Source organism: Rhineura floridana, chromosome 2, assembly GCF_030035675.1.
Source record: "Rhineura floridana isolate rRhiFlo1 chromosome 2, rRhiFlo1.hap2, whole genome shotgun sequence".
NCBI lineage: Eukaryota > Metazoa > Chordata > Lepidosauria > Squamata > Rhineuridae > Rhineura > Rhineura floridana.
In genome coordinates, this window is record NC_084481.1 from 90,653,201 (window position 1) to 90,668,312 (window position 15,112).

The 15,112-nt window shown below is 42.2% G+C and overlaps 1 protein-coding gene across 18 annotated transcripts in view; it reads right to left on the bottom strand.

Moving 5' to 3' along the window:
* TNS1 (tensin 1) overlaps positions 1-15,112 on the bottom strand; it is a 471,254-nt gene that overhangs the window by 149,288 nt on the left and 306,854 nt on the right. Inside the window, exon 1 of one of the 18 annotated variants that reach the window (XM_061609255.1) lies at positions 7,763-7,985. The exons of the other annotated variants lie outside the window; for them this stretch is intronic. Coding sequence (XP_061465239.1) covers positions 7,763-7,804 — 42 coding nt within the window. The 5' untranslated portion in view covers positions 7,805-7,985. Of the gene's footprint in view, positions 1-7,762; positions 7,986-15,112 lie in introns of those variants that run through there. 18 annotated transcript variants of the gene reach the window in all.

Consider the following 15,112-nt stretch of genomic DNA (forward strand, 5'->3'; position numbering starts at 1 on the left):
AAGCAGCAGCAAGGAAGAGAAACAGAACTCCATGCAATGCCTTGGCTGAGCCTACTGTGTTTCAATTCCTTGGTCCTACTAGCAGAGATAATTGGGTAATTAGCAGCCCCAGCTTACAAATACACAGGGGATGAAGGCCCTAACAAGGATCATTAGGAGACTATTTATCAGTCTGGGCAGAACAAAAGCCACAAGGGAGGGAAGAGGAGGAGGAGAACTGCAGGAAGTAATTTAAGGCTGTGTTGAGTGTTTCATTTTCTTGAAAGTCAGTAAAGCACTGGAAGGCCAGTGGACTCAATATCAACACAAGTCCAGCTATACTGCACAGGCACATAGGAGGTTCTGCTCCCCTCACTACCATTAAGATATGAAAGAGCACTTTTCTAGTCAAAGTATTTGTGCCTGGATTCCAACACAGTAGAACCTAGTGGACTGAATCCACTACCCTTCAACACATTGATTCAATTAGATAGGTCAGGACATCTGTCCTCCACTGAGGGTAAGAAAATATATGGGGCACTATACTAGGACATCCTATACATGGCAAATTATCTGTGATGTTATCAAGGGAATATCTGCTACACAGATTTTCAGGCTCTGTCTTGCCACTGCAGCAATGTCAGTATTACTCTAGGATGAACTATCCTATGACTGAATGTTCCCATGTAAAGAGACATAATTTAAATGCTCCCTTGTAAAGAGTCTTATACCAAGGCTATTGTTGGCAAATAATTGGGTGTTAGAACAAATTAAACCAGAACTATCACTAGACGCTCAAATGATGAAACTGAGGTTATCGTACTTTGGACACATAATGAGAAGACATGATTCACTAGAAAAGACAGTATGCTGGGGAAAACAGGAGTAGAAAAAGAGGAAGACCAAACAAGAGATGGATTGATTTCATAAAGGAAGCCACCGATCTGAACTTACAAGATCTGAACAGGGTGGTTCATGACAGATGCTACTGGAGGTCACTGATTCATAGGGTCGCCATAAGTTGTAATCGACTTGAAGGCACATAACAAGAACAACAAATGATTGAGGATGGCTATAGTACTCAACACTGCATTGTGCCTGGTACCATCAGCAGCATGGACAAGTGTGGGGTGTGCATGACAAACTGTGCACCACACATGTTTAATGAGCATCTGATCTGTGCAAATGCATACAAGCAGATTCAGCCTCAGACAATAATTTGGAAAGCTGTGCATGGCTTTTTTTCAGTCCACTTCTAATAATTCAGATCTTAATGCTGCAAGTTTAGCATTCCAGAAGAAGAATCACAAACCACTCTTTGAAACCAAGACCTGTAGATTAACTGGGTTCTTCTGGCAATCCCACCCCATATATATGGTCTGCCTAGTAAACGTCGCAAGACGCCACCCTAAGAGTCAGAAACGACTTGCACTATAAGTGCGGGGACACCTTTACCTTTACCTTTTTTCTGTTTGACAGAGCTTTGGCTCACATTCCTGACAGTACATTAGTATTTTAAAACAATTGGTGAGTCCCAAAGATATAGTCTGGTTGGCATGGAGTGGTTTCTCTAAGTGTGCTCTCTTGTCTTCTGTTAAAATAATTTGATGAGAACTGTGCAATTCCATATAAATAGTGGCCATGCAGACTTATAGATCAGCATCCTCTGTATTCTATATGGCAGCCTTCCACAACCTGGTGCCCCCCAGATGTTTTGGACTACAACTCCCAATGGCCAATTGTTAGGGATGATGGGAGCTGTAATCCAAAACATCTGGAGGCCCCTGGGTTGGGAGGGGACTGCTCTACATTGTTTCTCACAACGGACTAACTTAATGAATTAGAACAATTATGCAAAAGCCACTTTCCTTCATGCATAAGATGCTGTGTGCTGCATAGAAGCGAAACATTCCCTGTTCACAAAGTGTACAATCTTGATAAGCCTCTCCACTTGAGGGATGCATGAATTGCAGTGGGAGTAGAAAGTGCAAGGAGAGTATAAAGACAATAGGAGCTTTGCCCTAATTTAAGAGGGGGAAGGGTGGTATGCTAGTTTAGATAGCAGCATCAGAATTTTGGAAAGGTGGAATCAGATCTGCTGCTACAGAGCTACTGATACATTACCTTCCTCTAGGTCCTAGAGTCTAGGATAACCCTCCTAACTAAACACTGTTCCAAGATTTTCTAGGACATTTAAAAGCCACTATCTCAATACACCCTGAACAACTTGAAAGACTAATTTGGCACACACTGATCCACTGAATAATTCAACAGTTGATAGCTTTAACATGTAAATGACAATTATGTGAATGAGGGCAAAGCCTTGCCACTGGATGCTACAGAATTTTGGATGCAGGGAATTTCACAGCCCCATTATAACTCACTTGGAGCAGCCCAGTAGTATGGCTTACAGAGTGCCAGCAGAAAACATTGCCGTATGCAGCAAGAAGGTCTCCCAAATCCATTAGAACTGAACTCTGGTTTGCCTTGGCTTGGGCCTTCGTGGATCAAAATGCCAGGAGGAAATGGCTCAGTTGTCAGAGCAGGAAGCTTTTATTTATGCACCATTCCCATGGCCCCAAAAATTCCATGTGTGTTCAGTTTGTTTGACAACTTTGTGACCTCAGCTGAAACAATAAGTAGGGGTTCTAATTAAAGAAATATCTGACAGGGATAAAATTGTACATTCAACACCTCGCTTGTTTTAGTACCTTCAGTTAAAACCATTTTTAAAAAGGAAAATAATTTAACCTCTCATTGCAAGGTTGCTCACACTCATGTCCAAACTTACTTGGCACTAGCTTGCAGAGCTTTAACCACCCTAACATATAATCAACTCCTTTTAAAACAGCTGCTGGATTATAGAGGGTCCAGTAATGGAAAAGGCAAGTGAGAGAACAATGACAAAGCAGAATGGCGAACACAAAGGAACCATGATGGGTGATCATTAGGGATGGGGGAGAAATTCGATTCAGTTCACATTTGAAGCTGAACCTATGAAAGTTGCACTTTCCAAGATACTATGAGAACTGAAACACATCCATTCCTCAAAATTTGCACTTATCCAAATTTTGCAATGCATTTCTCAAACCAAAGAATGTTTTCAGAAATGCATATATTGGGGAATGTTCATAATAATGTATAGTGAAAATAACACACTAAAATGCATTCTATCATAATACCGTTGTATAAATCTATGATGGGGCCACATTTGGAATACTGTGTGAAGTTCTGGTCGCCTCATCTCAAAAAGGATATTATAGAGTTGGAAAAGGTTCAGAAGAGGGCAACCAGAATGATCAAGGGGATGGAGCGACTCCCTTACGAGGAAAGGTTGCAGCATTTGGGGCTTTTTAGTTTAGAGAAAAGGCGGGTCAGAGGAGACATGATAGAAGTGAATAAAATTATGCATGGCATTGAGAAAGTGGATAGCGAAAAGTTCTTCTCCCTCTCTCATAACACTAGAACTCGTGGACATTCAAAGAAGCTGAATGTTGGAAGATTCAGGACAGACAAAAGGAAGTACTTCTTTACTCAGCGCATAGTTAAACTATGGAATTTGCTCCCACAAGATGCAGTAATGGCCACCAGCTTGGATGGCTTTAAAAGAAGATTAGACAAATTCATGGAGGACAGGGCTATCAATGGCTACTAGCCGTGATGGCTGTGCTCTGCCGTCAGAGGCAGCATGCTCTGAAAACCAGTTGCCGGAAGCCTCAGGAGGGGAGAGTGTTCTTGCACTCGGGTCCTGCTTGCGGGCTTCCCCCAGGCACCTGGTTGGCCACTGTGAGAATAGGATGCTGGACTAGATGGGCCACTGGCCTGATCCAGCAGGCTCTTCTTATGTTCTTATGTTCTTAGAAATTGCTTGCAAAAATGTGTACATTAATCAAACCTGCATACAAAAACATGTTTATTGTTATGCATTAGCAGAGAATTTAACTAAGAGGCAGTAGAATTAAACTATGTGTGCTGTGCAACTTACCTGAAAGGAGCAGGCTTTTACCTTGGATTCAGTTCATTAAGACTTTATAGACTTTGTAAAATAAGAAAAGCTACTTTATTTATAGAAATACATAGATGATACGAAAGGCATAACTAGTTATAACTAACTAAGTTGGAGGTGCAATGGCCAGGTTTGGTCATTTGTCCCATGCTGGAGGAGAGGAAAAATGTCTCCTCTTCCTCGGCTGGATGGAGAAGAAGGAAGGACGGAGAGGAAGGAAGTGAGGTCAGCTCTCTGAAGGTACCAGTTTCAATGGAAGACAGGTAGAGGAAACATGTAAGGCAAGGCAGCCTAGCCAGCTGAAGGACCCTCTCCATATCTCAGTGTAGGAGTGCAAAGAAAACCAAATAGGAGTTGCTTCTGCCACACTTCTAACATTTATTAGGAAAAAGTTGCACTAAAATGCTGAAGAATTTCATGAGGATTTTTTTTAAAAAAATTGCAAATTGCTACAGAAATGTGGAAAACTGAATTTCAGATTGGAAAAATGAGAAACTGAGAGAACTGAAATTGACAGATCGTTCCATGCCTAGTGGTCATTATGGGTTTGTCTACGTCTACATGTGTTATACCTTGCTGAATTACATTTTACACTTATGGAAGCAAAGGGGGCGATGGGTGTTGTGTTAAATCTGGTATCAAGTATAATTAACAGATCCCCAACCAGAACTCACTGAAAGATACCTGCCGAGCTTTTCTTAGAGCCAATTAACACATTACTGTTATTCACTGATCCTTCAGAAAGATAGGAATCAGATTGCTCCCATTAGAAGGGTAGCACAGGTAATTTCATAAGGAAGGTTTCTGCATGATCCTCTCCTGGAAAATCCTGAGACAGGCTCAGGTTTGATGCACACTGTGCATCTTAACAGATTTGCAAAAAAAAAAAAAAAGCCATGTGTATTCAGTTCAAGCGTGACTGTATCATGGACATTCAGCCTATGGAAGTGGGGGGAAAGCAGGGAGAAACGAAAGCAAGACTTCAGGCTTTTGCTGTATTGTAGTGTTTGCTAGTGCTCACTTCCCTTGAAGAGAGACGTCATCTCTTCCACATCTAATAAGCTCTATGGAAGGTGAGGGAAGGTACATCAAATGGCACAATTACAATTAAGTTACAATTTTAATTAAAACAAAACAAACTGACAAATAAAAATGGAGAATTGATCTTCCCACCCTATCACGACAAATGAGCTAGAGCTCTCTGTATAGAAACTGCTGCTTCCAGGGACATTTAAAAGCAGACAAACCACAGTCCCAGAGTGTCCTGTTTCAGATGCCAAAACCCAGGACTTTGGTAATTTTTAAAAAAATTCTCACAGGACTGCAATTGTACTTCTGCAGGAAAGTTTAAACATGGGTGAAAAATCAGAAGTAGCTGTGTTTCCCTCTTTCCTCACTTTATTGTTGAATGGTTCTGTTCTCTTCTGCATTTCTCGCCCCCGAATTTCATTTTAAATAGGATAATTTCTAAAATCAATTCCAGAATTGAAGCACATGCAGTCTGCTACACAGCTTTCAGTTTCTTTGGTTCATTTGCCCCTCCCTACTCATGTCAACATTATAGCAGTACACATGCACTGTTAAAGATGAATAATCCTTTTTACTGATGTGTGCATGCACCACACAAAAAGAATCTCGATAATCCCATACTTACAATCACATCAAGATTACATGCCCCTGTTTTTACTAATGCACATCTGTGCATCAGTAATATAAGGGGAGGGGAGATGGAAAGCACAAATACACTGAAGGAATCGAAAGATATGGAATACTGCAAATGCATAGACCTCTGTAATGAAAGAGAGCAATCGACCTTTGGTCAACGAAAGACAGCAATGGAGAATTCCTACTGCATCTGATCCACTTCTGAAACAAGACTGGGTAATTCAGAACTTCAAGATCCAGTGAGAAATTCAGACAAAAGAGAATTTTGGAAGCAAGGCAGAAGTCTCCCATCTAGAGATGTGAAGGCCTGGGAAAAAAACAGAAAAAAAAGAGGGGGGTTCCATCCCCCCTCCCAATTTTTTGGAAAAACACCAAAAAAAGGCTTCAGGAGAAAAGGGAGATAAAAGGTCCCCCCCAAAAAAAATTTTCTCATTTTTTTCCTGGGCCTTCACGTCTCTACTCCCATCCTCTCTCACACACAAGGCCTCTCTCCCACAAATGCTCACTTCTACCATTTTCTTCCACACACATGCATACACAGAGACACAACCATTTTCATAAGCATGCATACAAAGAGGCTTGAACATTCTCTCTCACACACACACACTGAAATATACAAAACATCTGCACAAACACTGTGGAAAACACACACTCTCCCACAAGCACACATACACATCATTAAACCACCTCTCCCATACATAAAAATTAGCATACACATATGCATGCATTCCACATACACAAGCCAATCAGACTGGCAGCTGAATCTTACTTCAACACTGGTGAAGGGACAGTGTCCTCCACCATACCTGAGGGCTGCGGGCTAGTGTGGGGGTGCAGGTGAGGCCACATGACACAAGCAGTTCTGTCCTCCAACACTTCACCATCACTCCCCGATTCCCCATCCCAGCATATGCTGAGGCCTGAGGCGGCTGCCTTCCTGTTCCTAAAGGTAGGGCTAGCCCTGTTTATTCTATACCTCGGGTGGGAAAGGGTGTGCTTTCATTTTCATCTGGGGGTGGGAAAAATCCCAGCCCTAGCTGAAGGGGAGAACAGATCTAGGTCACTATGCAGCCTCCCCTTACCCAAGTGGATTCATGCAGGCAGGGTGACATGGGGGTTTCATCACACACTAATGGCTTGGCTTCAGGGGGCTGCAGATGTCACATGTAGACACTGACGTATATACAGAAACAGCTTGTATCTCTTAACGCTGATACATCTGCCAGTACTTTCCCAGCACTGTCTGTGCTTGCTTCGATGGCTAAAACTGACATACACACAGCATGTTTCCATTTATTAAAATTGGTTAACTCTGAAATCTTATTCCTTTAGATACATACAAGGGATTTTTAACAAACACAGCAAAAGAGAAGCCCGTGCAACATACTTGAATGCTTGATATTATCTAAATTGCCAAAAAGAAAAGAAAAAAGGTTATGTTTTATTTTGGGGGAAGGGGGCAGCCTCACACAAGCATTAAGGTAAAAGTTTTAAGCCACAACAATTCAGCCATACTCCATCAGGTCCCTCTAAGTTTGGTTAGACTATATCACAAAATGAGTAGATTCTCAGCACCAAATAAAGTTCACACTGATAAGAAACATAATCCTGATTATATGTGGTATACAATATTCAGTCTTTAAAATAAGAACTCTGAGGAGTCTGCTGTTTTGGCAGCTTCATAATGCTGCTTGAATTTTCTCCCTCCTTGGTGTCATCCATAGATACCCAAATAGATTACTCAAAGGTAGCTGAACCTCCTGGCCTGGATGAAAGTAAGAAAAACAGCTATATCCACAGCCAGGTCTGGATTCCCTTTCTTCAAAACAACACTACATGATACTGCTCAAAAGAGCTGTGTGAAAGAACAATGAGGGTGCAGGAGTCACTACAGTTGTTTTAGTTAAAAAACAACTATTGTTTATAGCCATATAAAGTTCTGGCCCAAAGATTCCAACCTGCCTCAGACAGAGCTCAATGCAACCCACCCCTTTGGAGATGTTTAATTAATTCCCCACCCTATTCTATGTGCAAATCCAATTACAAGATTTGGTGCCTCCACCCCCAGCACCAACACACAACACACCCTTCCAACCCTAAACAAAGGCTTACCTTAGGAAGAGTAACACTTTTGTTAATCCATTTCCAGGGCATGGTGCCCACTCTACCTGAAATCTCCTTTCAGAGCAATCCCTCTCTTCTCCACCGAGACTCAATCCAAGGAAGTCCACAAGAATAAAGGGACAGGGCTTAATCAAACTGCACAAGCCTGGCACCACAATATCACAGTAGACACCATGCTTGGGGTGGTCAGTCTCTGATGCTAATGTTTGGTCCCTGTGGTTGAGCTCACAATGCAACATGCTAACCACAAACAGCTCTCCTGTTGTTATTACTGCAGATGGAAACAGAGCCCCACCCCTTCCTGAAACTGTCTCCCCAACACACACACACACACACCACGAGGAACAGTCAGGCAGATATCAGCTGATAGGAGTAACAGCTTCCAGGCGAATTAAATGCTATGAAGACACTCTATCCAAAATTCAGGACCAGGCAGGAACAGTATGAAAATTACAAAAGGTTTCTTTCTAAAGGCTGGGACCCCAGTTATCCTAGAGAGTTACCCTCAACATCACTTTCCTTTTTCCTGTTTGACACACACCTTGCTTTGATTTCTAGAATGGTAGTCATGACAGTCTGTTGTGGCACAAGCAACAATGACCCACAAGGCACCCTGCTTCAGTTACCAATGAGAAATCAAGGCCACTGCTATAGAACACGAGACTGACAGTTAAATTCATAGAAATGGAAGGTAAAAAAGAGATCATTGAGTTTATTCTCCTCTGAAGTAACAATGTGTAAATCTGCAGACACAAAGGTCCCTAACAGATTAGCATGCATGAGTGGTTTTCAAGCTGTGTTCCTTGGAATCCCAAAAAATTCATCAGGGGTTCTTCAACAAGATCAATAAAATGGCAGGCAAGTTTCCCTGAAAGACAGCTTGCCCATTGCCACTACCAATCATTCCTAACATATGCAGATGTGCTACATGTGTTTTTTTCAGTTTACCTAAGGCCCAGGTAAAAACATAAGAACATAAGAAGAGCCTGCTGGATCAGGCCAGTGGCCCATCTAGTCCAGCATCCTGTTCTCACAGTGGCCAACCAGGTGCCTGGGGGAAGCCTGCAAGCAGGACCCGAGTGCAAGAACACTCTCCCCTCCTGAGGCTTCCGGCAACTGGTTTTCAGAAGCATTCTGCCTCTGACTAGGGTGGCAGAGCACAGCCATCACAGCTAGTAGCCATTGATAGCCCTGTCCTCCATGAATTTGTCTAATCTTCTTTTAAAGCCATCCAAGCTGGTGGCCATTACTGCATCTTGTGGGAGCAAATTCCATAGTTTAACTATGCGCTGAGTAAAGAAGTAGTCCTGCCCAGTGGTCTGTGAGAACCGACTATATGCCTCACAATAAGCCTCCTGAATCTTTTGCAGCACACAGGGTTTCTCCAGCAGATATGCAATGCTCCTTGCCCCATGGGTCAGTATGGAAGACTTTCCTGAAGGCAGAAAGTTTGAAAATACACTGTCCAGATTAGATTATGCTAAGTACAGAGAGAAGGAAGGACGAAAGTATATACAACACATGGCTAGCCCCATCCCTTGGATAGATTGAGCATGGGTCCAGGGTGACAGGTCTGGACATGGTGCTTTTGCAAGCACTTATTGCATGCCATCCTCCTCCCTGTTCCCATTACTCCAGCTCTACTCAGTTAGCTGGAAAACAAACCAGAAAGGTGCATTATGGTTCCCTAGCAAGTGCTAGACATATTGCCCAGTGCCTAACCACTTCCAGGCTACATGTAATTTGGCTTCTTCCTGATGCTTCCACTTCCTGAAACTGTGGTTTTTCCGTGGCTACTTGTTCCTATAAATCTTTCTATAAACCAGGGATGGGGAACCCACGGCCCTCCAGATGTTGCTGGACTACAACTTCCATCACCCCTGACTATTGGCTGTGCTGGCTGAGGCAGATGTTAGTTAACATCCAACAATATCTGCAGGGCAACATATTCCTCATCCTTTCAATAAATGACACCCCCTCCAACACATCAAGATCTGTGTTACTTTCCAAATGATTAATTTCATACATTTGTAGGTTGCTTTCATCCATGCAGGAGCACCCTTCTAATAAGGAGCCATGGAAGAATTACAAGAACCTTAGACAATTTTAACTGAGAACAGGCATTAGGGAGAGGAGACACAGATGCCCCCACCACCACCAATTTGCTGCCTCCATCAGAGGCTAGGGTGTTTGCTATCAACAACAGGATCTTTTCTTTAGTGATTTCCTTTGGAAAACTTGTTTGAGGAGACAGATAAAAACCTTTCTGCATAAGATCTGTGAGGTACAGTTATCTTATTTGGAGGCTTCTAGTGAACATTGTTGCTGATGTGTTATTTGTGATGTAGAATTGCTTTCACTCATTTTGATGGTTTCTTTTTCTTAAAAAAAAATCTGTTTCATGTATTTATGAGCCTTGCTAGCTGCCCTGAGGGCCACTTGAGCTGCCCATTTGCTACCGGGCCAAGTTCAAGGTTCTAGTTTTGGCGTACAAAGCCCTATACAGCTTGGGACCAGGATACCTGAAAGACTGTCTTACCCCTTATATGCCCAGTTGATCACTGCGCTCAGAAGGTGAGGGCCTCCTGCAGATACCATCTTATCAGGAGGTTCGTTCTGCACAATATAGGAAATGGACCTTTAGTGTGGCGGCACCTACCCTGCGGAATTCCCTCCCTGTGAATATTAGGCAGGCACCATCTCTGCTATCTTTTCAGCACCTTTAGAAGACTTTCCTCTTTCAACAAGCCTTTTAAGTTAAGAACTATCCCAGTCTACATCTGTGTCAGAATTGTTTAATATGTTCTTTAATAATGTTTTTAACCCTTTTTTAAGGTTGTTTTTAAAATGTTTTTAATGCTGTTTTGTTTTAATGTATTTTAAGATCTGTTTTTATGATGTTTTAAAGTGTTTTAGTGCTTTGTTTGCCGCCCTGGGCTCCTGCTGGGAGGAAGGGCAGGATACAAATTAAATAAATAAATAAATAAATAAATAAATAAATAAATAAATAATAAAACTAATTCATTTCACATTGAAGCTAACCACTTTCTACTTATAGAAGTTGCCTGCACCCAGTTTTGAGTGATTCCTCCCTCTCCACCCAGCTGTCTGTGCCACAGCTCAGACCATTCAGGAGAGTCCTAAACCTGGTGTGAAGTATTGGTTCCCCTCTATTCAACACTGGTTAGGTCTCATCTTGAGTACTGTGTCCACTCCTGGACATTGCACTTTAAGAAGGATGCAGACAAACTGGAACAGGTTCAGAGAGGGGCAACAAGGATGATCAGGGGCCTAGAAACAAAGCCCTATGAGGGGAGACTGATAGAGCTGGGCATGTTTAGCCTTAAGAACAGAAGACTTCTTAAGGGGAGATATGAGAGCACTCTTCAAGTACTTGAAAGGTTGCCACACAGAGGAGGGCCAGGATCTCTTTTCGATTGTCCCAGAGTGCAGGACACAGAATCATGGGCTCAAGTTACAGGAAGCCAGATTTCAACTGAACATCAGGAAAAACATCCCAACTGTTACGAGTGGTACAACAATGGAACCAATTATCTAGGGAGGTGGTGGGCTCTCCAGCGCTGGAGGTCTTCAAGACGCAGCTGGATAGCCACCTGTCAGGTATGCCTTGATTTGGATTCCTGCACTGAGCAAAGAGTTGGACTTGATGACCTTTTAGGCCCCTTCTAACTCTACACTTCTATGATTCTATGACTTTTCAAGAGGGCAGGGCAGGGGGAAATGCAGAAGAGAGGAGGGGATGGAAAGTCTCCTTGCACCAACACTCTGATGTGTGACACCTCCTATAATCCAAGCCACTTTCACTGCACATTGCAGGGGATTGTTGGGAGTAACTGGGAAGCTGTCTTTCAGGAACTTTTGTCCACCACCATTGATTTTCTTAAGGAGAAATACTCCTAAAGCTTTCCCAGTATACAGTATGAAAACTCACTGCAAAAAAAAGTTGTAAAAAAACTGGATAAAATAAACAAATCCCTTATATTGTTGATGACCCAAAACGAACAAAGATAACTACTGCATGTAAAATTACAATCATGCTCCTCAAAGACATCACTGAATAGTAAGGGGTACCATGGCTATGAATAGACACTCAACTCTGGGGAGAGGCATATATTAATGTTTAGAGGCTACACATGTAATGGAAAAAAGGGGACAGTGCCAGAAGAATCTTGTTTTCCTAAACACACAGAAGCCTTGTTCACTTCAAATCCACATGATTTGATTTCAGCTTTCCTAATTATTAAGAATTTGGACTGGAGTGCCAAGGAGGGAGCAACCCATCTCATGAGCAGCAGCTACATCCCCCTCCTTTACCCCAGGCAATGGGACTGAATGTCATGGCCCCTTCGGAGGACTCATCAGACGAGGATGACTCGGGAGTAACAGCAGCAGACCCAGAAGCAGCAGACCCAGAAGGAGAAACGGAGGAAACTCCTGAGAACCCAGCTCCTTCTCCCAGAGCACCCCAGACACAGCTGAAGCCCTTCAGCCAGACGCAGTCAGTGAACAGGATACTCCCCCCTCACCTGCAGAACGTAGACAACAGAAGGTCAGGCAGGAGAGGGGCAGGCCTGTCCACTTAAGGCCAAAACGCTGATGGTTCACACCTGCTGACAAACCTGCTCCTTAAAAGTCAAACCTTGGTTTCAGCTTGTTGCTGACTACAACATCAGGTGTGGCTTTGTGTGTTTCCAGATTTCCTGAACCTTATCTCGGACTGACCCCTTAGCAATTGAACAAGGACCTCTACTGACCTCACTTCTGGACTTCTGGCTTGGCACATAAGCTTGGAAAAGGCCTTGCCCTTATCACGCTTCATCCTTGTTAGCCTGGCAGATTTACGACCAGGCTGCCAGCTAAGGACTTTCCCACCCTGGTAAATGCCCAGGAATTTCCAGCCCCTGCCTGCACTGCTGTCTCAGTGCAGAGCTGACACTGAAGGCCCTGTAGTGTAAAGACAACCACAAGGGGCTGGATGAGTCTATCTGGAGAGGCATCCAGTGGCATCCTAGTGTAAAAAGGAACACAGCTAATGTAAGATGGGTTGGAACCCACATTCCATCTAGCCTAATATTCTGGGCAGGTTTTACTAGATGTTTTAGGTGGATGTCTAAGCAAAAAAACCCAAACTTCTCTGGAAGACAAACTGGGATTGCCCAGGAAGCACTTCCTCATACCTTTGTGTATGTTCAAGGGCCATTAGGCTTGGGGCAAGAGGTTTTACATATGTCCTCAAATAATAATAGTTATGTTTCCAGAAATTCCTTGAATCTCATAAAACTTCCATCCTCTGAGAGTAGGTGCAGTTACATTTCTGAAGATTATCTATTTGTCTTTTCATGTTTCAAAATGTTTAAAGTGAAGGATCACACATTCCAGTTGTTACATCTGTGATTAGGAAAATAGCTTCTTGCAATTTAGCTAATCACAGAAGTAGACCATGCAGCCTTTGTGACTCTGCACTTCAGACATTACCTTCACATGCAAGTTGACCACCCATGGGAACAGTTATTTACAGGGGTTTAACAGCTGGACAACTCCCAAAGTACTAGCTTTCCATCACTCTTACATACTGATTCCTACAGGTTTGATAACATTTCAGCTATACTGTATATAGAATGAAGCAGGCGAATGGCACACTGGAATTCCGAATAGCAGAAATATAAAAGTAACCAAAACAAGAACATGCACACACAGTGGAAAGGGACAAAATATTCTTTCAAAATTTTTACTCTGACAGCAATGTAATACAATTATCCAAGTGAGTTTCACACAGTTTCTCTTCATCAGAATAACAAATTTAATGTACACCACAGTGCCAGTAGCTGAGAAGACTGCCTATGTGACTTCTAGTCTTTTTGCAGTGGCATGTACTGTGGCTTACTACTGAGTACATTAAATGTGTTCCCTGATCAACAGCTGCAGTGCTTCAAATGCAAAAAGATAATTTTATTGCATTTTCATTGGGAAAAAAACCTTCTGTGAGTTTCCATGTCTTTTTCCTGTTTGCGAGTTGGTATAACCCTTCTTCTGTTTCATAACCTAATGGAAAACCCAGTCAGGAGCTCTGCAGAATAAGATGTCTCACAGCTCCAAAAATGCACACAGAACAATCCCCCCACTTCATAAACACTACACAGAACTCCTAAGAAGGGACCACACATTTCTCCTCATTGCTTCAAAACATGACTTTGTTTTGGGGATTTGGGAGGAAATTTTTATCTGGCATTCCTGAACAGTCTTTTCCAAAAATTGTGTTGTGTGAGATAAGAAGAAAAGCTGTTTTCTGACATTTCTCAAAGTTGTTTATTTCCCCAGAAGTTTTATTGTGTCCTTAATTATTTGTTCTTATTGTACAGGATATGTTACCATCATCTTTTCAGGCAGGCTTTTGGGGTGGGTTAGGTTTTTTACTGTTATGGTTTTAAATTTTAATGTATTATTTTATCTTGTACGTCACCCAGAGTGGCTGGACAACCAGCCAGATGGGCGACTAATAAATAAATAAATAAATAAATAAATAAATAAATAAATAAATAATAATGTCTTTCTTTCTGGAGATGTTTCTGCACCCTTTAGATATAAGCTTGCTACTGTTCTCAGTCCCAACATATATCTGCTATGCAGCAATCAATGGTTCTCCAATATGAGTTGGGGCTCATTAGGGAGGCACAAGCTGTTCCCAGGAGAAACTCAAGCCCCTCCCCTGCCAGTGACCCAGTTCACACTAGGGATGTGCTAGAATTCTGCCCAATTCGGATTTGGTACTGAATTTTCCATTTATTTCTTTTATTGGCTATTGTTGCAGATTACATTTTTATGTAGTGATTTTCCACAGCTATTTTCAGAAACGGCTTTAAAAAAAAAATCCATGTCTAAACTATTGATATTTATATCAATATTTTATAGATATTTCCTTTGATTTATCAAGGTTTCCCTCAATTTATTGGTATTTCCTTTTAAAGATTCAATACTTCCTTTACAAATATTAATATTAAAATCAGTATTTTTTTCAAGAGAAAAATAACAGATCGGTAAAAGGAGTGGCTTGTGGACAAAGAAGAACTTGAATTGATACCAACCTGTTAGGTTGACGGAAGGCTTTCGAACACGCACCACCCAACAGATCCCATCCCTAGTTCACTAGTAATTCTAAGCCAAACCATATCTCAGTCTGAATTCCTGACTGTGAGTGGTCCCAGAAAAGACAGTGCAAATGTTTTTCTCCTCCTCCAGTCTTCCTGCCACTACAATACTGTGAGTTAAGTCATGATATGGCTTAACATAGTGTCCATACCTGGGCTCACAGTTTGTCTC